Source organism: Xiphophorus couchianus, chromosome 7 (assembly GCF_001444195.1).
Source record: "Xiphophorus couchianus chromosome 7, X_couchianus-1.0, whole genome shotgun sequence".
Classification (NCBI taxonomy): Eukaryota; Metazoa; Chordata; class Actinopteri; order Cyprinodontiformes; family Poeciliidae; genus Xiphophorus; species Xiphophorus couchianus.
The window spans coordinates 13,951,524-13,979,045 of record NC_040234.1 but is presented as its reverse complement, the minus strand read 5'-3'; the positions used below and the strand labels follow the sequence as shown (position 1 = coordinate 13,979,045).

General features: G+C 37.9%; 1 protein-coding gene across 2 annotated transcripts in view; it reads left to right on the top strand.

Moving 5' to 3' along the window:
- Positions 1-27,522, top strand: part of igsf3 (immunoglobulin superfamily, member 3) — a 108,862-nt gene that overhangs the window by 46,807 nt on the left and 34,533 nt on the right. For both annotated transcript variants that reach the window (XM_028023391.1, XM_028023390.1), the window contains exons 3-4: positions 18,781-19,200; positions 24,984-25,370. In XM_028023391.1, coding sequence (XP_027879192.1) covers positions 18,781-19,200; positions 24,984-25,370 — 807 coding nt within the window. The remainder of the gene's footprint in view (positions 1-18,780; positions 19,201-24,983; positions 25,371-27,522) is intronic.

Sequence of the window (27,522 nt, the reverse complement as noted above, 5' to 3'; positions counted from 1 at the left end):
ATGTCTCATCATTGGTGATCATCCTCACAAAAGATTTTTCCGCTTTGAATTGCTGTATTTCCTTGTAAATAGCATTGTGTTTTTATCATAATTAATCTCTGCCATTTTGCTTAGTAGATGATGCTGCTAGAATATTAAAGCAAGAGTAAATGCAGTGGTTTTGTTATGAGTAAAGTGTGTTTACGTTTATGTTTTAGGTTATTTCTGGAGGCACATGAGAGATTTATTCCCTTCTTATCACTGGCATGTTACACTGGCTCTATAAATGCTATTTGCACTTAGAGCAAAAACAAACCTTTACAATCAATGTGTTTATTGCAAATGTCTGTCTTCATTTTAATACAATCTGTTCTTTAAAGGCTAAATTAAAAATGGTTTACTTTCCCAGCAATTTCACTTTTAAAATTGTTTTACAAGAAGGATTGGGACACGGAGAACAGTTGATGCAATTTGGGAAGCGTTATACTCTACACAGTTAGTGGCTCATGTGCGGTGTATAAAAACAGCAATAAAATATTTTGTTGTTCAGTGAAAAGCTTAATAAAGAACAAGGATCAAGATTACTTTAAAATTATTTAAATTTATCAGTAGAGTTTCATGGAAACGAGCTCCATTCGCAGTGTAAGAAAGGAAGGAAGTTGCTTCTTTATACCAGTCAATTGGAACTGTTTATTTATGAGGAAAGCTGAGAAAATATCTCTCAAGTATATGAATTAAAGGCAGATATGGACATTATGTTCTATCTCATCTGAAAGAACTTCTTCAATTCTACTTTAAAGTTTTAGAAAGTCAGGTGTTCAAAGCAGTTAAGGACATTTGCCTCCGAGTCATTGAAGTAACCTGCGTCACCGTCTCACCTGTCAAAAATGTGAGTCATTTCTGTTGTCATTACCGAGTTGTTTACCGAACAACATGCAGGTTGTTTTTTGTCACAACTGAATAGCTGTGAAACTGCCTGGGGAGCAGAGTCAACTCTGCAATGCTGGAGAGGTGAGGCATGACGACCAACTCTTGATCTTGACTTTCCAAGGAGAGACTTTCACTGCAGCCCCAAGTTCTGTATTGGTTGTTCTGGAGGGGCATTTTCACATATTTGGATCATTTCTAATTTCTCTTTAGTTTAGAATTTATATTTCTTAGAATTTATTAAGTCTACAGCTTGATGGAAAAAAAATGTACAATTAAAAACTTATACAAGAAAGACTATGACATCACCAGTTTTTTTTTGTTTTTACATATGGGTCATATGGGCAGTTGCCCAGGGCGGCAGCAGCAATTAGGATGCAGAATCAATGAGGAAACGTATTGTTTTTATGTATGCAGTTAATGGGGAGTTGGAGCCCCCTATTTGACTATTTTACATGATTTGTACAGGATTGTGTTGAATTTTGTCTTAGACTAGGAATTTACATGTTTTCTTGCATTTTTATTGTTGCAACTGAAGGAGAGGCTTATAAAAAACACTCTGGATAGTTTGCTCCTTTCATATCTCTGTAGTTTGGTATGATTGTTTTATCAAAACAATCATATGAGATCAAGCTCAACACCATAAACAACAACTGGTTGGCCTTGTCATAGGCACATCGTCTCCTAGAAAAACATGAACCCCAGAACTATTTTGCTCATTTGCTAGACCATGTTAAGTTGACTGTTTTTAATAAGGTTCTGTAAAATCATAACTGTAGTAAAAATATGTTGAATGCCAGTGAGTTTGTAAAGAAATGAAGAACTTCTCCAGTCCGGTAGGCTAACAGTTAGCCTACCGGACCCTCCGTCTTAGGGTATTTTTGCAATTTCAAACAACTGGAGCTAAAAATGCTATATCTATGGAAGACAACACAGTATCAATGGGTATTAATTATATGCACTCCCTCTATTAGTTTCATGCCATTTTGTAAGCCAAACATTCCTATTATCATGCAAGTTAAGCCGGTTGATCCAACCGGCTGTATAGAGCTGCCTGAGATGCATGACAAAAGTGAAGTAAACTTTTGGATGTTTGTTATATATGTATATATTTTTTGTTGTTGCTTTTTCTGGTCTACTAGTTGGTTGGAAACTATCCAGCTGAACTGACAATCAGCCAAACAGGCAGAACAATGCAGCTGAAAGTCTCATGGAAAGAAACTTTTCAGTTTGAGTTGTTTTTAAGTGACAAAAATCTGGTTTAATGGACAGATAATTTTGCTGGTTTGCCTCCATCACTGTGAGAAGTTCTTTAATCTTCTGCATTTCTCTCTGATGTGGCATCTCTCTTTGGAAGGTACTGATAATAAATTTAAGAAAAATCACTTTAAAAATGCTAAACTAGCTTTATATACCTGGGGGCCTTAAACTCTAGTCCTCAAGGGACTTTCAGACCCACCTGAATGACATGGGCGAATTACCTCCTCAGTGTGCAGGGAAGTTCTCCAGAGTCATGCTAATGACCTAATTATTTGACTCAGGTGTGTTAAAGCAGAGACACATCTCAAAGCTGCAGGACATCAGCCCTCAAAGTCTGGAGTTGAAGATCCCTCCTGTATATTTCAAGTTTTTCTAATTCTTATAATGCCATGTTAATATAAACCAACAACCTGCCAGCAAAACCTGTAATCCGTGGCTGGAAAGAAAGTAGCGCCTCTGGAGGTTTCCTACAGTATTCAAAGGATCATTTGGACTGGTCTAGGTCAAGCTTGTTCTGGGACTTCACATATTTTCACAATCAGATGGAAATCTGTGAAGTTTAAAGACCGGGTCAATACCTCAAGGTCCTCCCCGGGCCTCTCAAGCTCAGTGTGTGTGTGATTTAATCTATGCTCTTAGACAGCTTTTTTCTTTTGGATGCTGCATCATTGTAGCATTTTTCTTTAAAGACAACTTTATATCCTTTGCATCTATGTCAGAGAGGCATATAGGAGGTTGTGTAGATGCTAAGTTTACACTTAGAAAATATAGGTTTGTTAAGATTAAACACTTTGGAACATGTGTGATGCTGAGATCATGTATGGCCTACTGACTGTTTTATAGTGGAATACATGGCAGCAGATCTTGTTTAGTTCCAGTTTGTTCTGTTATTAACCTCCTGTGTGTTCCTCCAAATTTTTGTGCTAATGAGCAGCACATCCTTTGAGACTATGGGGCACAGTGTAGCTGACTCACACCCCTCAGTGAGGGTTTGTTTGTGTGTGTGCAAAAGGGGGAATACCTCTGCACCATAGCGGAAATGCCTACTCGACTAACTCAGGGGGGTCAGAGAGCTGTCATTCCTTCAAGCTTAACTACCTGTGTGTTTGGCTGGGTTTACAAGCCACCCAGGTTGGCTGTTTATCCCTATTGTGCCTCTTTTAAGAGCTTGGATTTGTTTCTTTATTGCTGAAACATAAGATGACACAACCCTCTGCTTTGCAAAAATATATTTGAGATTTTCTTTTCGTGCTAAAGTCACGAACATCATGACTTTTAATGAGGTTTTGTGTGACAGGCAAAGTGAAGAAAGGAGACGTAATTTATCAAATTTCTAACAAGTAAAACTCTGAAGTGTTGCTGATACCCGCATATAAAGTCAAGTACCTTGAGAAATTTCTTCACATTTAAAGGGTCGACCATATTGTGATTATCTGCAAAAATACAACATGTCTGTTTCCTCTTGAAAGTTAGGGGTCAAATCAAACACTCTGGTCAGATGAAATAAAATCTTTTACCCTTCATGTAAAAGGTGGAAAACTAACTTCACAAATACCAATACCAATTTATCACAGAAGTAGGATCATGACCTGAGATTTTCTCACAATTTTTCTGTAAGGAAATATTTTGCCTTGGAGGACCAATAATCACACAGTGTGAACCTGGCTTTAGAAGTTGCAAAACAACTAAAATTCAACTAGAGATTAAAGAAAATGTGTTGGAAGGAACGGCCTGTTAAGACTTAAAAATGTCTATTTATAAATGTTCTCAATCCAATCTGTAAACTGAGCGTGAACTATTTTGCAAAGAACAGGCAAAATGTTGGTGCTGTTGTGCAAAGCTGGTAGAGACATACCCCCAACATTTGTGGCCGTATTTGCAGAAAAAGGTGTTTATGGTGAGTATTGACTCTGGACACACTTCTCAGATTATTTGTTATAAAAGAACAGTAACTGAAAATCATGTACTTTTCAGCTTCGACTTCACACTTGTGTTCTACATTGTTCTAGTCTTCTTCTACTTCCCTTTTGACTATTCCCTTCAGGGGTTGCCACAGTGAATTGTCTGCTTCCACTTGGTCCCATCCTCTGCTTCCTCTACTCTTACACTAAATAATTTCATGTCCTCTTTCTACACACCCATAAATCTCCTTTTTGGTCTCCCTCTCAGTCTCTTGCATGGTGGTTCCAAGTTAACCTTGGCATTCTTTTATTGATATAACCATTGTCTGTCCTATGAGCATATCCAAACCATCTTAGTCTGGCCTTGCTGACTTTACCTCTAAAATGTCAAACTTGATTAACTGATAAACTTGCCCCTCATCAGGGACAGCTTGTGAGCTGTGAGCTCCCAAAGACAACCTCCAAATCTTGAGCTCTGCAACCTTCAGTTCTGCTTCCTGTCTTTTCCTCAATGGTACTGTCTCTAAACCTTACCACATCACTGGTCTCACTACTGTCTTGCATACCAGGATATATTTGTGATTTACATGTTTGATTTGACTTAGGTTTTACGTCAGATGCCCTTCCTGACACAACCCTCTGCATTTATCCGCACTTGGAGCTGGCACAAGGAATCTTGACCCCTTATGGTGGTATTCTACATTGTGCTGGTCTACCACGTAAAATCCAAAGTATGTTTCAATCAGACAATCAGTACATAGATTTGTTATAAAATCTATGTACAAATCTTATAACATATATTTGTTATAAAGTCTATGTACTGATTTTATAACAGTCTATCTTCACAGAGCAAGATTGAGAATTGTATCCCATCTTTTCCCTTAACACACTCTGTGTTTATGGAATACTGTGTTGCAAAGCCATCGGGAGGAGAATGATGAACTGGAGGAGGAAAGTGATGAAAAACAGAAGAAGTGATAATTAGGAGCTGATAAGTCAGTTCACTTACAGTAAAAAAAATACACTAACCAAGAACTGCATTAAGTGGTGGCAGACTGATGGAAGGACTTCTTGATGAGAGGAGAAAAGCAGGCTGGGAATGAATGACGGTGTAACAAGAGATAAAGGAATACTTGGAGATCCCTTTATTAAATGTGGAGGCCAGTTTCTCTTTCAGCTGGTGTGACCTTTTATGTTCGAGTACAGGACACACATACACACATCCCCTCACACCCACTGGCAGTGATGTTTTGTTGGCAGAAGACTTCACATCTCCACGCTAAAATCTCATAACAGCAACTTTGAGACCTCTCATATCCTCTCACCCCTTTCAGCTATAACCTCCTCTCTTCATCTACTTCTTCTATTTCATTTATTTTTCACAGTTTTTGATTTGATTGGGGGTCATATGGTATTACAGTGTGGAGTTCTGCTTGATCATTTGAACGTAGTGTCAGACATTCACTGACATTATAGTTTCACATTTAAAACACTAGCGTTGGAGCAATTTGTTTTTAGCTGTACAGTTTAAATGCATTCTTAATCCTTTTAAAAACAGTGTATAGAAAACAATCATTTACAGAGACAGGATTTCTGCAATTTTCCACTGAGAAAAACAATAGTTTTGGATGCATTATATATACTCAGTCATGCAGGATATGACAATCCTAAGTTTTTAAATAGAAGGGAACTGAACCACAAGGATATTTTCCAAGTGGAATATTATGGTACAGTTTCAACATAACACCATTCTCTGACAGGAACACATTCACCCCAGGGATAAAACAACAAAATAGAAGTTCAACAGTGTGGTATTTTCAGTCCAGAGCAGAGGAATGTTCAGAGCTGTATACTAGATAACTTAACCAACTACAGAAAAAATGGCCCAACATAAAACCGGCAGCTCCTTGGGTCAAGACTCGCAATTAGAACTGTAGTGAGCTCAATTTGGGTTTAACACTGGAGTGAAGTCATCGACATTGAGTATGAAAACCCAATGATAAACTGAGGCGGTGGCATCCTCAGGTTTCATCTTTCTAACACATAAAGGGCAGCTCTGATCCTGATTTGTCTTGTTAGGTTTAACAGCTATTCACACCTTGAGACATTTGACCAAAACAACTTGACTGTTGCTGTTGTAAGAAGACATGTTTGGATATTCAAATGACAAAGACCTAAACTCTGAACCAAACTGTGGACAGCACCAGTGGGACCTTATTGACCTCAATACTGACCTTAACAGCTAGTGTGGTTGTTTTGACTACAACTTATAAGCCCAATAAGTCCAACTCATGATTAGATCTGAAAAAGCCTTTTGGTTGAGACATGAAGTGTATTCAAGAAATAAAGAACTAGTCCTTTTTACTTGAGAATTTAGAATGTTGCAGGCATGTTTTTTCTTGGAAAGTGTGGACAGAGAAAATTGTGAGCAGAGAAATAAAAAATATTTTTAGTATCCATCCATCCATCCATCCATCCATCCGCTTTTGCTGATAATGGTTTGCGTTCAGACAGTAGGATCTTCTGCCATTTGACCAGTGGTCTTACCTTCATTTGACAGTTGCATACGGAAAATGCAATACTTAATATGCAACAAAAGAGACATTAGTAAGACCTCCAATTTCCAGCTCAGCCCTCTGCTTGGATGAATATATTAGATAAGAAGGCTGACATATTTTGGAACCTTACATTAGTCAAAGAAATTTTGTAGATGCCAAAGAGCTACTATTTTATGCAAATGCAGGGCTCTGGTGTTTTAATTACATTTGAGAATGTTGTGCCAATAAAAACACAACTTTTAAAGCTTATATTCAGCAATGTGAAAATTACTCTTGACTCTGACAAACCCTTCAGATGTGTTTGTGTCAAACTTTAGACCCGAGTCAAAGAGGGAACGGTCGGCTTGTTATATATAATTACATTTTAATTCAACAAAATATACAATGGCTGTTGTTTTTTCAGATTGTTGATGTTTTGATTGCTAAGGTTTATATTCAGCTAAAGGTAATTTCTGCACTCTTTTTGATTGCATATTCTACACTGTATTTTATTCCAGTTTATCACAAGATAATTGTGAAATGAAAATTACTATCATTTACTGAGAAAAATTGTTGTCAATCTACTGACAACAATGCAGGACATCCCTCAGTCATATATTGCTTTAAATTCTAACAGCACAACTTAGGAAGTGTGGTCTTTGTGTTTTACTCCTGAATAGACTGATTATGACCTTTGCTGTTTCTCAGTCAAACCTGATTACAAATGCCATTCTGTTGGTGACAATTGCAACTTTGAAAATGCTATGACTTTAAAAAAAAAAAAAATTACAAACAACCAACCTCTTTTAATCAAGAGAAACCTTTAGTGGAAATACCCTTTGATTTTATATACACACCTGATTGACTGGTAGGGTTGCCATCTTTTAGAAATGAAAATAAGGGACACCCATCATGGCTTCTCAGGGTTATCATGGCCCAAATTGTCTGACTCTATGGGGTAGGGTGCCCAAGGCAGTTTAAAGGCTTATTTTTTATGTTGGTGTTTTTTGTAAAGGAGTGATTAAGAAAGCAATTATACATACATGGGGTGAGTCCGAGTTCCCAAAAATCTTATTGTAAGAGCAGCACTACAAGTAGAAGTAAAACGCAACAGTCCTAGAAGGACTTAAGCTTTAATTAAGTAAACATTAAAAAGTAAAGTCAAAAGGCTTCTCAAGCAGTGAGTAACTGTTCATAACACATGATTTAATATTCTAAAATTATTAATCAGACAGCCAAAAATATGACATTATATGCAAATCCTGGTATTTCAAACGCTGTTACCAAGAAATGTATACAGATTAGGGTTGGAGACTACAGGTCTGTGTCTGCTGCATTTTTAGTTAAACATGTTTGTTCTTCATTCAGTGAAGTTAATCACAGAGTAACCAGACATTTTACTTAAATAAAAGCAATATGTCAAAATCATGCTAATTAAAAGTTAACAAAAATATGTTCCAATAAAACTACTCCCAAAGGTTTTCTTTTCTCAAAAGTGCTACCACATCTGTACATATATTAAGCTTAATCAAATAGTTAATTAAATTAAATGGCATATATCTGCAGAATGTCTTATGACTTGAAAGGATGTTAGGTTATTCCAACAGTTCAACCACATTGATAAAATAAACTAATTCCACCTGTACACATGTACTGCTAAATTTGTTCAAGTGCTTGCAAAGTTCAGTTCTTTTTGTTTTCTCCACTGCAATCACTGACTGTGGTACCAGCGAACTGGTGCTATATCAGAACCAACTCTTACCGGGGCCAGACGAATGCTCATCAGGAGTTCAAGGTGGATGGATGGAAACCAACAATTAAAATGTTATGAAGCCCTTTTCAAAAGGATCTGTCCTGAGTTAAGCAGATCCTCTTAAATTTGGATCTGCCTAACTTAGGACAAAAATCCTTTTAAAACATTCAACTTTGACATTACATAAAAGTCACTCAGTACAGTAGTGATACTACAAGCTCATCGTCTCCATTGTTCCAGTTTCCTATCTGAATATTAGTTTAAGTTAATCAATATGCTGCTCCGGATGTGATTCTCGCCCCTACAGATGGTTCTTCTGACTCAGTGCTATTGGGTTTTTTTCAATGTCTTCCTCATAATAATTTCTTTAATCCCCCTTCAGTCAATATTTGTCAAGTAAATTTTCTTTGAATGTGTTTGGAAAAGAGGATGTTTCCTTCCATGTAATCAGTTGTGCCAAGCTGATGAAAGAATCGGTTAAAACTTGCTTCAGCACACGCTCTAGTTAAGCCCTGGAACTGGAGTGGGTGATATTCTTGTGATATTCCATAAAACTGAAAACCAACACATGACAATCAATTGTTTTTTTAATCACGTGGAAGAAGATGTGATTTGAAAAATGCCCATAAGCACATTTAGTGGAGGGCCAAACTTGCAGAGAGTAGACATCAGTGTTTGAAAGGGGAGCTTTTGCTTTACTCAATAATCAGTGGTCAGTGGCATTGTTTTTCTGGGTACTTCAGGCTTAATAGAGCCTTGTTAGCTGTTGCTTGTCTGCAACTGATAAGACCTGCTGACATCAGTCCTCATTTTAGCCAATAAGCTGACAGTTGCCATCTTAAAACGAGAAACATTTTGCCTCTCCTTTGAGCTTAAGTGGTTTTTCTCAGGCCCACATACATCAACCTTTGTGCACATATTTTGCATAATAATACACAAACTCATACAACTGAATGGGCAATACTTAAAAAGAACTGTTTTGTATTTCAAATTAAATTAGGGGAAAGGCTGCATTTGATCACATGCATATTTTCTATTATGGATGTACCCCATGCTGTGGACACCGATCCCAAGTGAAACCGTTCAACTCTTGTCCTTTTTTCTCCTACTCTTTCCTTTGTTCTCTATTACAGAAGGCTACCACATGTCTCTTATTTGCAGTTCCAAGTCATTATCCAGATATTGCCTCCTTTTTTTTCTTCTTTCCCTCCTTATTCTTGCTTTAAGCTGGCACCCTTGGGAACATAGAGCGTATAGGCCTCAGCTTACAAGAGTTTGCTCTCAGATGTTTGAAATAGTTTTTCTTGTGATTTGAGAAAAAAACTGTTATTTAACAGATTTGTAGCATCCTCTTATATTCAGGAAGCTGAAGACAATGTGAGGGACATTGTCTGTATGTAGGTGACAAAAAAATCTTTGTGTAATGTTTTTTTTTTTTTTTCATCTACCTGGACTGAAATCAGAGTTGTGTGTACTGGATGCATCAACTAAACGAACATTGGCCTTTTGCTCATCTTAGTTATTTTCTTCCTCTTTCTCTCCCTCCTCTGTCTTTTTTCATCCTCCCTCTCTCTTCCAATATCCCAGTAGAACCACTTCAACCCTCACTCTGACTCATCAGCAGCTCTTGCAGAAAATAACAAAGCCACAGAGGATGTGAATGGCTATGATGTTGGATTACAAAAGTCAAGTGTAGGCAGAGCTTCCGCACCTATTTTTCTATGTCTTACCTTCCGACCTAGTACATCTGCATTTGCTGCAGGCATTCTGGGTCACTGAGTGATGTCTGCTGTGTCTTGGGGCTGGACTCACATGAAGTAGAAGCGGAGGATCCCACCCACTCACTCTGTTCCCTTCAGTAGTGCTCTTAGTTTCACAGAGTAATTAACGATAATTACCCTGCTGGCTCTGCCAAGTGGCTATTTGCTTTGTAGCAACACACATGCACACAAACAGACACTCAAGACCTTAACCCAGCCCGACCACCGCTGAACAGCTGGAGCGGGTGTCTGTAAAATTGGTTAAAAGAAAATAGATATGAATATTTGTCACTTTAGAATATGGATGTAAAGTTAAAGTCAGAGATTTAGAAATAATCAAATGTGAATATCAAAAGAATTTGGTAATTTTTTGGTAATGATTTATCTTAAATATGTTGTTTTATTCTGGTATAATTGTCCAACCAAAAACTGCAAAAAGTTGAAATTCAAGAATTGGTTGCACCTGTTTAAATTTATGAGGTATTTTCATAAGTCCTCTCGGCAAATGAAGAATTTGGAGACAGTTCTTCCTCTTTCACTGTACCTTCTACTTTTACAGCACACTAGTATCACTGACAGTAAAACAGACCCTCGGCAAAGTTTCAGCACAATCATGCATGACAGCTGGCACCATATTCTTAGACATGAAAGTCTCACCTTAACTCCTCCACACATTATTATTGTTTTATTGAGACCAAAGAGCTCAGTCGTTGTTTTTCTGACAATAAACTTTTGCCTGAAACCTTATGACTAGACCTGAAAGTCTGAAAATGGCCTGCATACGCTGATATTTTGCGCAGTAATCTCTTACCGAGTTTTGAAAAGTAATTTTATGAAGAATCATTGTGACAATACTCCCACTCATAATTATTCTACATTCTATTATTCTATTATTCTACACTATGGGAGGATTGTACAAATTCAGTTCTTAATAAATAAAAACAGGCAGGTTTAGTTGCCAACACAACTAAAGATGAACATTTTCAGCAATGACAAGAGCCAACATAAATCGCAGCATTTCCTCCACTAATCAACCTCTCTTATGAAAAGACAGAAGGGATTAACCTTGACTCTCATATGCTCAAAATCCTTAAAGAAAACACAACATTTCCGCAAGCATTAATACTTAAAAACACAACACAACCATTTGATTTTCCATTGACTTCACATCATCTTTTCTGCTTTTGTAATGCCACGGTGTGAAAAGATGCTAAGAGCTGCATGCATGCCGAGCGCACAGATGACACTTCATGAATAATCATCTTTTCCTCTTCGTGTCATCTTTTGCAAAATCCCCCCCACTCGTCTTGGCATCCTTTAGCCCCCTCGCACTTCTCACCTCGCGTGTTTAGACTTAAAAGGCCAGCTGGAGGGTTGACAAGCGTCAGTCACTTCAAAAAGCTAAAAAATGTAAGGGAAGATCAGGAATATAGGGAGATGAAAGCTAATGCTCAAGATGGGGTAGAGCAGAAAGAGAGGTTAAAAGACTTACAGCGAACTGATGGTGTCGGTGCCAATCAAAATAACTGATAAATATGGAGAGTTTTTAAGTGCAAGTTTCAGATTTCACTTGATTTATTGGTGAACTAACTCGGTCAACAAAAAAGTGCAATTCCCAATTTTTAATTTCCGTTTTTGTTTTAGTCATTACGTTTAATTACATTTTACAGTCAATAGTTGAATTTAATTTTTTTTATGTCCATTAAAGTCATAAGTAAACAATATTTAAAAGATGACTTTTGGGACCTACAAAAGCTTGGATATTGTTCGCAGATTTTAAATAGTCAGAAAGCTGGAGTCTTTTCAGACACAGAAGGATAGTTTTTCCATACCAATCATTTTCTTTTTGTTGGAGCAACTTTTAAATTTTAGAGGAAAGACTGTTAAAAAATCAAGATCTCAAGTGAAACTGACATAACTTAAGATAATAGCATGAGTTTTATAAAACATTTTTTGTGAAAAACAGAAATGTCTTTCAACTAAATAGAAGTTTGAGTTTGTTTGGTTTTTGTTGTTTTTTTTCTCCTGGTTCTGCTTTGTCGATCTGTTTGGTTGAAGCCAGCCTGTACAGACTTATTCAATCATCGACCTTTTTTAAATTATCCAGTTTTTTTTCTCCCCAAAATTCTGTTGTTTTTCCATATGTTCAATAGAATCTACAATCTGTCGCACAAAATTAACAAATCCCCTGACATGTCAGTGTCAATCTGTTCTTTACAGGCTCTTCTGTTCGTTATTCCAAAAAAAAACTGTTTCTCCAGTTAAGACACTCAAATATATCACAAACTTATTTAATTTTCTCATAACCTTAACAATTGCATGCATTATATATTTGTAAATGTGCAAATCAAAACAGCTTTCATCATTATTTGATAAAACTTCTCCAGTGGAGTATCTCCAGATTTTTTTTAAGTTAAACTGATTTTAAATAAACATTAAAAGGAGCTTTTGACCTGTTTGAAATTGTGTCAAGTTCTTTTAGCTTAGTGAAGATGCAGATTCCAGTATGCCATCTAAACTTAAGTCACATTTAAGTTGCATAAATAAAGACTTCAGATGAGATTGAATTCACTCATGCACTCATGATTTCTTTGAAATGGCAAAATGTTCACAACATTAAGCTCTTAGCATTTGAAAGCCAAATATTAAATGTATCCAAAGTAATATTTTAAGGCTGTTCTGATGGTAACAGTTTAGCACCCAGCAGGTAGAATAAGTCACAACATTGTCCTCACAAGTGGTAAACATGAGGGTTAGTGCCCAAGATTGTCATCTCATGCTGTTCCTAATCCCTTGCAGATTGAGGTCAGCAGGGCTGTTGGAGGATCTTGGTTTGTTTACCATTTTAGCCTGTCAGAAAAAGGCAGAGACGGACTGATTTCGTCTGATTCTTGCAGTGCTTCGTCGCAAAGATGCGAAGTAAAAGTGTTAAATATCCTTTGAAGAAGTGCAGCAAACAATGCTGATGTCGCTGCTTTTTTGGTTTGTTTTTTTTTTTAGCTTTGCACAAGTGTATCTGAGAGGGGCATGTGAATCAGTTTGGCTATCAGGTTGGTCTTGGTGGGTATAGTTGTTACAGTAACTCTGGACTATTCTTAGCGGCCGCAAAGCATCATGTGGGAGGGTTGCTATGGCAAAGGCAGGTTGTAACGTAGGTGCGTCGTTGTGGTAACTGTAGGTCTATTTGAGGCTGCCATTCATTCATTGTTGACTTGAGTGAGAGAAGTTAACAACCTTACCAAGATCAAAATCTTATGTTGATGGAACTAAATACAATATATATATATATATATATATATATATATATATATATATATATATATATATAGGGCTGCACAGTGGCGCAGTTGGTAGCACTGTTGCCTTGCAGCAAGAAGGTCCTGGGTTCGATTCCCGGCCGGGGTCTTTCTGCATGGAGTTTGCATGTTCTCCCTGTGCATGCGTGGGTTCTCTCCGGGTACTCCGGCTTCCTCCCACAGTCCAAAAACATGACTGTCAGGTCAATTGGTTTCTCTAAATTCTCCCTAGGTGTGAGTGTGTGTGTGCATGGTTGTTTGTCCTGTATGTCTCTGTGTTGCCCTGCGACAGACTGGCGACCTGTCCAGGGTGTACCCCGCCTCTCGCCCGGAACGTAGCTGGAGATGGGCACCAGCAACCCTCCCGACCCCATTAGGGACAAGGGTGAACAGAAAATGGATGGATGGATGGATGGATGGATATATATATATAGTTTTATATAATGTTTTTGGACTCTTGAATTGACATCATTTTAGCTGACTTAACACTAATCTGATGTCTAACTGAGTAAATAGGGCAGATTGAGGGTCTACCTGACCAGAAGAGACTAATGTCAAAGGTAGTGTTACTACCTGGTTATTTCTCGTTTTTTTGTTTTTTTTAAAGAAATTGTTCACTTAAAGCAGCTTAAATGATTAATCCAAATGGATTATATTTACCAGACGATTGAAAGATCTGATAATGGTAAATTATCTTAATACTTTGATGTTTATAAGTGTTTCTGGAGCTGAATGAAGTAACTACTATAATTTCTTATAAAAATAACACAACTAAAATCTCTATAATGCTATTTTGAGTTGTTCTATTCTTTATTACGCAGTGCGCTGTCTACAATAAATCTCTGTAGAACTACTGACAACATCATTGAACCATAAGATATTTCACTGCTTTCAAATGTTGATATTTTATACAACGTGTGCTGACACTGAGCTTTATTTAGACCCATCTTATAACACTGCACCTCAAGGTTGGACAGCCCAAAAAATTTGACAAAAATCCAACTGAAATGAATGACGTCTATGAGAAAAAAGTGAGCAGACAGATTTTTATAATACTTCAGATAAGAAAAACAAGACCTTTAATGGTTTGTAGACCAACTAAAGCAGGAGAAATGTGAGTAAGCCAAGTAGCCGGGATAAATATGCATGATGCATGAAGACTTCATGGAGCCAGACTTCTAACATGATAGTCAGCCAGACTAAAGCTGCATTTGATTTTGACTCTGAAGTTGTGTTTCCAGTGATTACAGCAATAAAAATCAATCAGAAGCCCCAGAAAATAATCTGACTGCAAAAGTTTCACACTAATCCCAACTTTTAAATCCATGGCTGCCTCATGCATAAATCTATCACCAGTTTTTAGAACTGGTGATAGATCCAGTATTAAACCTAACATCTGATAGAAAAAACTGTTTTTACACTTTATCAGGTAGAATTTGCCACTATTTCCAGAACTGACTTTCAAGGTAAATAGAAGATTAGGGTCCTAAAATTGTGGAGAAATATAACAACAGTTACCATTATGCATCAGTAGATGGAAATTACAGTTGACAACATAATCAAGCCCTGAAAAATTCATCCCACAACACATTGTGGCAGCTAGTCTGAAGCTAAATGAAGTGCTGTGTCAGGCTTCAAGTAGCACAACTTAATTTTGGAGCTGACTGTGCCTTACCACTCCTGAAAGGCCTTTAAAAGGCATCCGAAAAGAAATACTCCCAAGTATAAAAGATTAGTCACCCATTGCAGACAATGTGTTAAAGGTGCAGATTGATTGCCACTGGAGGTAAGATGCAGAGGGCTTGAGGCCATATGATTCAACTTTGCCTTCACCATACTGGGCATTGAAGGATTGCTTTGAAAGAGAGGCCATCAGCAAACCACCAGTGCAGCAGAGAACACCCAAAGTCGGCTGTGGTTCAGAAGAGCTGAACAATAGGCTTGGGAGTAGCTCAATTTCAGCTCTGGCACCACCAAAGACTTGAACTGTCTTTTTAAAATCATTCTGTTGGAGAAAACAAGTTTAAGAGCAGATTGCATTGAGCTGTTATCACCCAGACGTCACAGCCATTACTAACAAATACTCAGCCCAAATCGGTAGAAAATGTAAAGCTTTTCAAACGGCACAAACACAATCTCCGTGTGATTCACATGTTAGTCATTTTTATCTCATAGCCCACAAATAAATGCACCAGCAGGACAGTTTTATGAGTTTTTTATTGCTGCCTACAACTTTCATTTGTATCCCTTGCAGCTAGATGGCTTTTGAAACACTCAATTTGAGCAATTTAAGGATTGTGTTCAGTCAGAGCATATCTGTGTTTTCAAGAATGTGGTAAACTATTGCAGAAAGCAGTTTGCTCTTGTTTTGACTTAGTTTATATATCTCTTGAGTGCAACACCTTATTAGAGTGCAACTGTATCTGACCCACTTGATTCTTTTTTAGTCTCGTTTCCTGCTGCTTTTGCTTTATGTTGTTTGTCTCAGAGTGGCTTGTTAAGCTCAAGCAACCAAATGTCAAGCCTCTTCACTCGAGATGCTGCAGTTTTTTCTTTCATCCTGTCTTTGTTCCTCCAGTTGTTTAATTAGCAGTGACCGATCCCTGATCTGTCTGTCATTAAACCTCGCTGTGTTTTAAGAACCAGATACACTTAAGAAAATGTGGGGTTTTCTCATCTCAATTAGTGTAATATGTACGTTCAGAACTGAGTACGGTACATTTAGCTCTTTTTTCTTTCATCTGTAATTAGTACTAATGTTGTAAGGGCTACATTTTCACAATTGATTATTTGATTTTTACTTTATTATTGCAAACTAATGTCATGCAATGTACTATGTAATGCTAACAATAATACTAATTACACTATATTAGTATGTTGTTACATTTCAATTAACTAAATATTTCCGCATTATTACCATCTTATTACTGAGGTATATGTAATAGGAATTATATTATATTAATCATTTTCCACCACTTATTTTAAATAAATAAGGACCATTCCTTTATTTAATCAGGTAAACCCCGTTGAGATCTAGATCTCATTTTCAAGAGGGACCTGAGCAAAAAATTTGCAATACATAGCATACATAGCCATACTTTAAAGGACTTTTTTTTTTTCAAAAGGGGCTCTGTTTAATAATAACCTGCCATAGATAAATATTGTTTTCATTATATATGCATACATATTAGACTTTCGGTCAGATTGAAGCTATTAGCTATTCAGAGGTGGACTAGAGCAAAATGACTTCCACCATAAAACAACTATTCTCTAAAATTTCTTGAATATTTATGCAAGCACTATTTCATGAAAATGTAAGCTAAGGATGCAACTAAAAGAATTTTGCCAGAATCTGCCAATTCTGATCAATATTGGATTTCTGTCTGCACATTTACTTTAATCCATTGTCATATTTGCATTGTGTCTTTAAGTTAGCACATTGTTAAGCCTGTATGCATTGTTTCAAGACCTCTAGGGACATCAGGTCAACAGGGGCCCCAAGCAGTTGCTTATGTCTTGAGCTGGCTTTGGTCAAGTATTAAAAGTGGGGAAAAAAGCAGAATGCAGAACATGCAGATTGTTCACACTGTCATTGTGCCAGTAGCCATATAGCTCTGGAAAAAAAAACCTCAACTTGTTGAAAAAATGTGGAGAACTTTAGTTTCCAGGCTTTGAAAATTCACTCAAAATTATCAAATCACTGTCATGTAGAGTTCCAGCTTCTAATATTTTCCAAATTTAGCTAAACATCTTATTCTTGATATTTATGCAGTGCCTTGTGACCTGCTGACCTTCTGACCTTGCTAGCATTTAGCTCTCAATAATACATTAAGCCCTGGAGTGCAAGAAGTTAAATCCTGTCTGAAATCCTCCATTTCCATCTTCCACACACACATTAATATACAATACTGTGGCTCCCTGATACCGGTCCAAAAATACTCGCTCAGCTAAACATGTTTCTTTAAAAAGCTTTACATGTTTATTTCTGTCGCTTTGCTGAGCGTTTCCAGCCTTCTGAAATTCTCACATCTTGATGTCTCTCTTCCTTCCTCGCACCTGAGTGTCCCACTCTCTCATCTCCTCTCTTCAAGCCATCTGGCTTTTTTTCTGTACTATTGTTTCACCCCTTACTTGTACTGTAGATAGAACTAAGCGGAATGTATTACAGTAATTTTTAACTTCATGTTTGCATATTTAGTTCATGCAATATTAATAAAATATCTGAGATGTTTTGAGGTGGAATCTTGTGTTGTGTTTACTTTAACAATCAATATGGTATGTAATCAGTCTGAAAGCAATGCTAAGAGCATCCCCAGAGGTATCTGGCTGTGCGAGATAGAGAAAAAGCCATCAACACGCAGTGTCATTTGAAAGTCATATATGGATGAGAAAATGGACGGCGGTCTCATCTGAACAAAGACTATTTAAATTAACGCCTTTTCCTCACACCTTCTTCTAAGAGTGAATCAGATTACTTGGCACTTAGAGCTGCATGGGTGTTTATTTTTACAGCCCTATAATGGTATGATAAATCAAAAATGCTATTTAAGCATTCAGCATTTGAAAAATTACACATGGTAAGTACAGTGTCTTCCAGAAGTATTCGTGCACTTTTAATAATCCACATTTTACAACAGAGTGCAGCAATCCAGATCTATTGGATTTAGATCTGGATTTTGACAGGCTCATTCTAACACATAAACAGGCTTTTAACTCAGCCATTCCACTGTAGCTGTATTGCAGGACTGATGTTCTGCTGGAATGTAAATCTCCTTCCATTTCAATTTCCTGTTGCCTTTAATAGGATTTCTGTCAGGATTGCTCTATCCCTGTTTCGATCAACTCTGCCAATCTTCCCTGTTACTGATGAGAAAAAGAAAGCCTACCCACAGCATGATGCTGCCCCCATGTTTCATAATGGTGGATTGTGTGCTATAATAATGTTGTATAATAACATGCAGCATTAACGAAATTCAACACATAACATCTCCTTGCAAGCTAAAATGTTTGATTTTGGTTCAAATGACCAAACCATCGTCTTCCACATTTGCTGTGTCCACCACATTGTTTGTGGAAAACAAGACTTTATCTTCTTCAGTCAGTTCTTCTTCTGCTTTGCACTTTCCACTCTAAAACTATATTTGTGGAGTTCATGACTAATGGTTACCATATCAAAAGTTTCTCTTAGTTATGTATCTCTGTAGCTCCTCTTACCCTGGCTTTTGTGGCTGCTTCTCCGATAAGGATCTCCTTGTTCAGCTTGTCAGTTCAGATGGAAGGTTTTGCCTTGGCAGGTTTGTGGTTGTGTCATGCTCTGCCTTATAATGATGATGATAATAACTTTCTCTTTTTTTCCATTTTTTTCAGTGATCCCTGACTCGTTGACAGTAACAGCTCCTCCCCAGACTCTGTCCAAAGTGGAGGGTGACACATTACAGCTCAACTGTGAGGTGTCTCGAACCACAATGCAGCATACACACCTGTCGGTCGGTTGGTACCTCCGGTCCCCTGAGGATGCGACTGCCCCACCTCAGGAGCTGGTCACTCTGTCCAGGGACTTTGTTCTACGCTCTGGAGGACCTTATCGGCAGAGGATGGCAGCGGGAGATCTCAGGTTGGATAAAACCAGTGCCACATCCTACAGATTGACCATTCACAAGCTCCAGCCAGTAGACCAGGGGCTGCTATACTGTCAGGCAGTCGAGTGGATTCAGGATCCAGATGGAAGCTGGTTCGCAATGACACGCAAGCAGAGTGAAAAAACACAGCTCCGCATACAACCGACTGGTGAGTGAACCCCCCAGCTTCATGTGTGGTTCAAGACTTCTTGCAGACCAAATCCATTGCAGCATTTTCAAAGTCACACAGGAGAGGTTTAATACCTTTTTGAAAATGTTTTCATCTGTGACTCAGTAGGTAAAGGTATGTCTTGTGATTAATGGGTTGTAAGTTCAAACACCTTTTATGACAGTCTAAGCCACTTTGGCGATTTGGCTTTGGTCAAGACATTTGACCCCTTTGCATTCTGGTAGGGGTCAGAGGTCCTGGTGGCACTGATTAGATGGAAGCCTAACTTCTGTCAGTCTGCCCCAGTGATGCTCTGACTACAATGTAACTCACCCACACAACTGTGTGAATGTGTACAAATGGAAGAATGACTGATTACAGTGTAAAGAGCTTTGTAATCCTCAGACTTGATTTAGCGCTATACAAGTGCAGACCAATTACCATTTACCATGACTCAGGCTGTGTGAACTGAAAGCCACTAGAGCAGAGTGCAGCAATTAATTGGACAAAACAATAGACAGATTTTTTTACTCAAGTTTTTCATTCATCAAAATAAGGACCTGAATCAAATGATGTTTTTGTCTAGTTATTTAACTAGACAAAAACATTGTTGAGATCTAATTTCTTTTTTTAAAGAGGGACCTGACACGATAGCAGCACCTAAGGCATTAAAACTGTCTGTGGGAGTAGGTTTTCTGTTGGTCTCTTTCTAAAACGAAAGCCTTCATTCTTGATTCATTCATGAGCAGTAATAAAAGATCCCCTTCAGTTTTAAAAGAAGGCAGACAGTTAAAATATGCACATCCAGTAAAGGAAATCTTCAAGATCCCAAGGTCTTTACACTGCTTACATTGCAAGTATCTTACTTTTAAAACAAATTAACTTTAAATATTTTTTGTGAGAACAATATACGTATAATTTTGGTGCAAAACTATTTATAATCACAGATCTAGGTTTGTTAGGGTTTGTATAGTTTATGCAGTCACTGTCTTTAAACTTCAGTGACTAGTGATTATTTTGTTATTTGGTGTTCCCAAGAGAAAAAAGTCTGGCCCATTTCCCCCTCATATTTTTACATTTTAGAACAACATACAGCAGAACACTTTCTACTAAATCCTTATCGATTAGTCATGATTACAAAAAGTACCCACAAAAAACATTTTCCTCTGGACATGAGTATAGTTGAAATTTAATAATACAGGTTATGTATTGAGATTGATATTTGCTGAAGACAAGTAACTGCATCGATCCATTCTGAATTACATGATGTATTTCAAATAATATATACTATTTATCCTTTGAACCAACAGTTAAATTGACAATGCCACATACGTATCTAAGAAGGTTATCTAGAGAGTTAAACATATAATAGAAACCTTTCATCTGACTGAACTAATGATTCAATTTCAGTTTTTCATCATTGAAATAATCCTTGGGATCACTTATACTGCTACCCATTGAACTCTGCACTGCATTTGCTCCAATCCAGTTTTTTTCATAATGGGCATAAATTGAAAAATGTATTTAAAAATTCAGAAAGAATAAAAACAGTGCACTTTTGCTGTACTGTCTAGCCTTCGTTTTTTCTACTTGTTGCTCTTCAAGTGATGCTCAGTGGGTTAGAGGCATGCTTAGGAAGAAGAGGTAGCCATATTTAAAGAAAAAACACATAAACCTCTGTGGATTTCTGAAAGGCTCCTGCTTGCTTCAGATGTAATCTCAATAGGTAAGTGCTTCATACTTTGGCCTTTTGCTTGCTGTTTTAGGAGAAAGTGACCTATTCCCCTAAGAGGTCACATTAGGAGAATAATGTGAATTGCCTTGCAGTTCCTGCTTACTGAAGCTACTAGTGGTTCATAGTTTTAACCAAACAAACTGACACATGGACACAAGAATCTGGGTGTTGAACCACCAACTCCAATCAGTAAACAGTTCTGCCCCCTCCACTTTCTGATTCACAACCACACATTGGAGACAAAGCGTTTCTGTGGGAACCAAAGAGAAAAATGGGTAATCACATCGGTCTAGATCCCCTCTGTCCTTTTGATAGGCACACACGCCTGCATGTGGGCCGGGTTCCTCTGATTGCTGATCAGTATCTCACGTTAAGCTCATTAGCTTACTAAAAAGGGCTTAGTTAAACCTCCACAGATTCCCCACTTTTGTATTTGTGTCTGTTTGACGGGCAACATTACAACCAATTCCAAGAATAAATTTAAATGTCTCAAACAGTGTGGGTGTTTGACATGGGAGACTTATGGCTTACACATAAACAACATCCCCAGGCAGCACATGGCCCAGGGTTCAGAAGCCAAAATGGATATTTTTTGTCCAGTTGTGCAGTTGTATAGTAGCATATTAATGTGAAATATTACAGACATCATCAAGTCTGTTGAAAGCAAATACATACAGAGAATAAGCTTCTAAGTAATGAGAAGGAAAATAAGATAAAGGCAGAGTTGGAATGTGAATGGAGGTACTTAATTATACAGAAACAATAGTTAACTCACTCACCATCAGTCCATCTATTGTCTGTACTTGCTTTATCTTGCATGGTCATGAGGCAATAATTGATCTCCAGAAGTCAGGGGGTGAAAAACAAGTTGTCCGCCCAATATAGGTCAACACAGAGAGAATCACACATAAAACCAATTTAGCTCCAGGAGTACCCTGAGATAACTCACATATGCAAACACCAAATAGAAAAGAACATTATTTAAACAAAAGACCAGCTTTATACAAAGCAATTACACTAACAATTGCCACACCATGCAGTCTGTTGACATCTCAATAAAATAAATAGGCCCAAGTATTATGATGGCCCTTCCAAAGGTTCATAGGATAAGAAACATCACACCTTCTTGTGACAAAGTTCTGGCCATCGCTCGTTAAGACTCTATGATTACAGCACCATCACAGAGGCGTACACCATCGCAATATGGTGGAAGCATGATAATCTGAGATGACATAAAGAGGGATTTGTCTTTGGGGGTGTTCTGGAAAACTGAAAAAGCCCAAAGAATGTGTTTGGGTGGCTGGCATTGTAGTATGTCTCATTAGATAATCATCTAATAAGGCCATCAGTCTCCTCACACACCAGAAGGACATGCAACAAAAGCTGCTTTATAGCTTTGCACATGCACATAGATCTTATCAAGCACTTCAGACCCACTGTAATGTATTCCATGCACATAAAGAGACTCTATGTGCTTCTAAGAAAAGGCCAGAGATTTGGGTGATAAACTGCTTTGCCTCTTGCTTTGGTGACTGTCTGATGCCAGCAAATCACTTCAAAGTGAAGATCATTTTGCCTTTGTCCATTAAACGCTGATCCGCTGTGGCCTGATGCAACTCGACGGTGCCCCAGCTAGTGCAACATGTATGAGAACAAGGGGTTGAGTTGAGATCTTCCATAAATCGAGTTTCAGATCAGCTCATGCTACTTCAGAGAAGAGACACCAAAAAGCTCAACCCTCAACACACTTCTTTGCTTCATCTTTCCTGTAATCTATAATTGATGCAGTTATTGTTACACGACAAAGAGAATAAGCAGCTGCTCGGCAGTATACAGCTGTATATCGGAGTGCTTAAACTTCGTTATGTGCATATTTTTTTTCAGCTTGTTTTTGTGTGCCTATTGCATTATGAGGGTGCAGCTTGCATGCCTTCAGGGTAAAGTTGCCTGTTTTATGTTTCACCTGTTTAAGGAGATATTTGGCAGTGTGTGCGATAACATAGACAAGAGAGGCAGCAGCTCCTCCATTAGGCTTCTATTATAAAAGATGGAATGGATCTCAAGACAGCTTCATCACTAGCTAATCACCCACAGCCGCCATCAGAGAGAGAAGTAACAGACAGAATCCTAATGCATCTTTCACTTTATCTGTTCTTCTCCCGTCTCTTACCCTCCTTCACTGCTCTTTGACCACCTCAAATGAACACTTTTCGTATTATTTTTGTATATTTGTTTCTTTTTCTTTACAAAGTGCAATACCTCACCCCAAATGCACCCTATCCTCTGCCCCATTACTGTAAACTCCTCCTAATATTGAAGCACTTTTCAGAGTTATGGCCGGATTTGGGTCACCCGCCAATCAATGACATTGATCTATTTCAAATATCCCAACAAAATATTTCACTGACCTCATAGAAGTACATTAGCTATTTTTGAATCCACTGGTTGTTCTTCTCTTTCCTGTTGCCAAGTATGTGCTCTCACACTGTCAATTTAGATTATTTTTTCCAAGACTTTAAGAAGGAAACAGTGAAAAAAGAACAAGTTGAAGTGTTACAATAAATAATGTCTACACTCACATTAATAGAGCTAAAACCTTTACATCACCTTATTGGAATCTATTTCAGTAAGGTAAAGATAGCAAAAAGCTATAAATTAATGAGTCAAATGTTAAATTTATCATGTCACTCTCATACATTTGCATATCTTGCTTACTACTATTTGTTTCTTCAATGGTTTTTTTTTCCTCAATTATTTGGTTTTAATTTTGGAATTTGAGTGAAGAACTGAACATTTTATTCCATTATGCAACTCTAAATGGATGGAAAGAATTAGAGCTATTAATTTAGACCTCTATCCACTGTCTCCTTTATGGTGACCTACATTGGGAACAAACTAGACTCAGGGGACATGAGGTTCCATCACACTGTGGGTGTGGTCACCACATAATGCGTATTATTGATTTAATATAAAGCAAATGATGTATAAAATAGTAAAGCACCAGCTAAAGGCATGTTTCCATTATTCTACCCTGATTATTTTGTCCCCTGGAACTTATTCACCCACTGAACCTTTGGAGTTGAATAAGCCCATTGAGAATCCTGAACCTGCATTGGAAATAATTTGACCTTGGAAATGCAAGACTTTAGTTTTTAAAAGGCTATTGAAAGCAAGCATGCTGGCATCAGCATGTTCGTATTAATAGAAAATATTAGCTATAAAGACAAGATATTGATTTCTTTCCATCCATTGCTATTGTAGACATTAATTACTATTGGTCAGTTGGCCAATAATTTTTGTTCAGATGCTGCTAGTTTGGTCAGTCACTCATCCGTTGTGTTTTTATGCATTAGTGGTTAGTGAACAAATACATTTATCATTGATCTCTTATTATATTATTCACCCCCACATCTATTGCTCTTCTACCAGGGGAGTCTTTGAAATTGTCTCCTTAATTGTGTTCTTTTGAAACCCTGTTTGTACTCACTATAGTTAAAAAAACAAAGTTGCCACATCAGTTGAATGCAAGCTTCTCAACTGTAAAATATTAAAGCAAATTAAACAGAACAGATGGACATATACACACAAACAAAAACAAAACTACAACCAAGCTTAATTTAGCCATGTGGAAGTGTTGGAACTATCAGTGTTAACGCTAATTGTTCACTTGGTGTGTGTAGGAGGTTGGAGCAAAACAGCAAGCTAAAGGGCTAAGTTATATTTTAATTAAATATATCTATTCTTAGTTCTGGTTGTGAAATATGGGAAATGGTTCCAAAGATTTGTCTTCAGAGCAGGGCACCGGATGCTTCATTTTTCATCCCATCTCTCCTCCCCCCTTTTGTTTCTTTTCTTTGAAAGTTTATTCAGCTGTTGCCAGTTTAAGTTCAAAATATTTCATTGGTTTTAGACATCAGAAGGAAATTGTTTGGGATGTTGGAGAACGAACCTTCACCTCACCCACACCTTTTGCTTCTTTATTAGAATTGAGTACATATTTGGCTGTTTCTGACTACTGTTTTTCTCTATGTCTCTTTCTTCTACTTAGATCGAGACTTCAGCATCCAGGTGAGCACGGAGCGGCGGTCCTTCATGGCCGGTGAGTCGCTGGAGCTTCGCTGCACCATAGAGGCGCAAAACGTCCCCGAGCGTTTCTTCTCGGTGTCGTGGGTTTTCAGCAGCTCACCGGTGGCCGTGGTGGGCCCCAGTGCCGTGCCTGTCCTGGGCCCTGGTTACGTTGCCCGTGAGGCAGCCGGACTCGTCACCGTGCGCAAAGAGTCTCCCAATATCCACCTGCTGAAGCTCCATCGCTTGAGTACAGAAGACGCCGGAAAGTACATCTGCCGCGTTACGGAGCGGGAAAAGACACCAACGGGAGACTTCATTGATCGCAGCAAACGGTCGCGCAATGTCCAGATCACAGTTCAACCACTCAGTAAGTATTGAATCCACTACATAAGACTCATTTCTCTTCTCAAAACTGATCTATACCAGACTGCTTCACTGTCTCTACCATCAGCTTTGAGTAAGAGGGAAAAGATAATGCTGCTTTTATTTCTGATGTGTTTTCTTGAGTGGATTGTTTAGGGTTGGTAATGCTGCTCTGTGGTCCTTCCCCATTTGCTTGGCTGTATGGGAGGGGAGTAACACTATAGGCGGATAATGGAGAGCAGTAGAGTCTGGACTAAAAAGAGCTAACAGCCATGAAATGAAAGTATGGAGAAAGAAAAGAAGCAGAGAAAGGCGTGAGGCTCTCCAGGGCCATATAAGTGGTTCCCCTGGCTAAATTAATGTGTTCTGCTGGAGCAGACCTCTTCAGCTGGCTCAAGCAGGGCTGCCCATTGGGGTTGTGTCAGGGCTGCAGCTGACTGATTCAAAGTTACAGTAAAACCTTTAAAACTGTGGTCACGATTCTGTTAACTGCCCCTGAGACTATTCCTTCCCTTAATCTTGGTGGGGGAATATGCTGCCTTCTTCTTTTTTTACTCTACTTTCATGTCCCTTAGGACAGGAACAGTGAGTATGGAGCCAGCTGCTACAAGTATAATAAAAATTGAGTGGGATCTCCTACAAAACAGCCAGTGTTACCTTACTTTTGCTGCTGCACCTCCTGCTAAATTAGAGAAAAAAATGATGGTGTGGAGCTTGCCGTTGCTCCTGAGGGAATATATGTACAAGGGAGGTTTAGCTTCTCTAACAAAAGACCCTAATGACCTATAAAGGATGTTTATTGTGCTTACTCAAGATAATAACCATGGCTATTCTTTCACACAAAAAATATTCTTTAATGCTTGACTTATCTAATCCATGTACAATCTTGCTTGTGCCTCCTTGCTCTAATTGGTGTAATAGGTGTCAGGTTAGTATTAGGTTGCAGCAGGAGCTACTGCTGATGAGTGGGATGTAGACAGAGCTGACAGCACAGAAAAAAAACCAACTGTAAACACCTCTGATAAATCAGAGCTGATGGATGAGTTTACATTTTCAATAGGAACGCAAGAGCATGTTCACCTGCCAAACTGGATCTGTTTTACACTAATAGAACAGCAAGGTTTCGAGAAAACTAGAAGAGACGCACTGTTGTGGAGAACACAGGTTATTTGAGAGAACAGGAACATTTAAAACATATAAGGTTTAAAGAGGATTTGAAAATGTAAATGAAGAAAAACATAAGAATCCTTGGCTTGTACCCATTACACAGATTCCGACCATTCTTTATTTTTCTTTAAAACGAGAGAATTAAGAAATAAATATTAAAAACAACTCATTTCATTTTTCATTTTTGCTTGAGATTCAAAGAATATCAATGTGTTTGACATGATCCTCACATCACAATTCAAACATGTGTGACACCTCACGCAAAAGTAGGAACAAGTTGAGTTTACATTGAAAACACATCACTCAATCCATGCTGGTAATGAGGCATTAGGGAAAAGAGAAGGTGCCTAGATGTCGTTGATGAGACGGTTAGAAGTGTTGTACCCTGTGTTTACTAACTGTATCTAGTAGTTGTAACACAAAACCAGACAGGTTTCTGGTTTTGCTGTGCCCAGTCACTTTTTTAAAAAACCCACAAACTCATTTGAGTTTGATCTTTTGCTACTTTCCAGTTGCAATTAGCTACATGGATGTGCTCATTGTCTTTCTTTGAGTCACACTAGCCATATAAACATTTAGCAGAGATTTTCCATTTTATGTATTAAATGCTAAAGAATCAGCTTCACTCATTCAGTAAAACTTGTACAGTTATGTTTATAGATGACTTGATGATACAAAAACTTCGAAAAGAACAAATTAATAGTACATCACTGCAGTTTTCTCTTAAGTTTTAAATATGGAGCAGCCAAATTGGATTTTGAGGTGGGAGTTGCTGCAACTTTCCCATGTTGTATCCCATGGTGACTTGCTTTATATATCCAGCTTGGAACTTGTATGTTTTTTATAGTAACAACAAACTGAAATAGTCCTGATTTAGTACTTTTTAGAAATATGACAGTATAGTTGTCCTTGGAAACCATAATGTTTATTGAAGAAGTACTTGTTCTATAACTTTTAACAAACACTAGAGTGCACACTTAATTATCTGA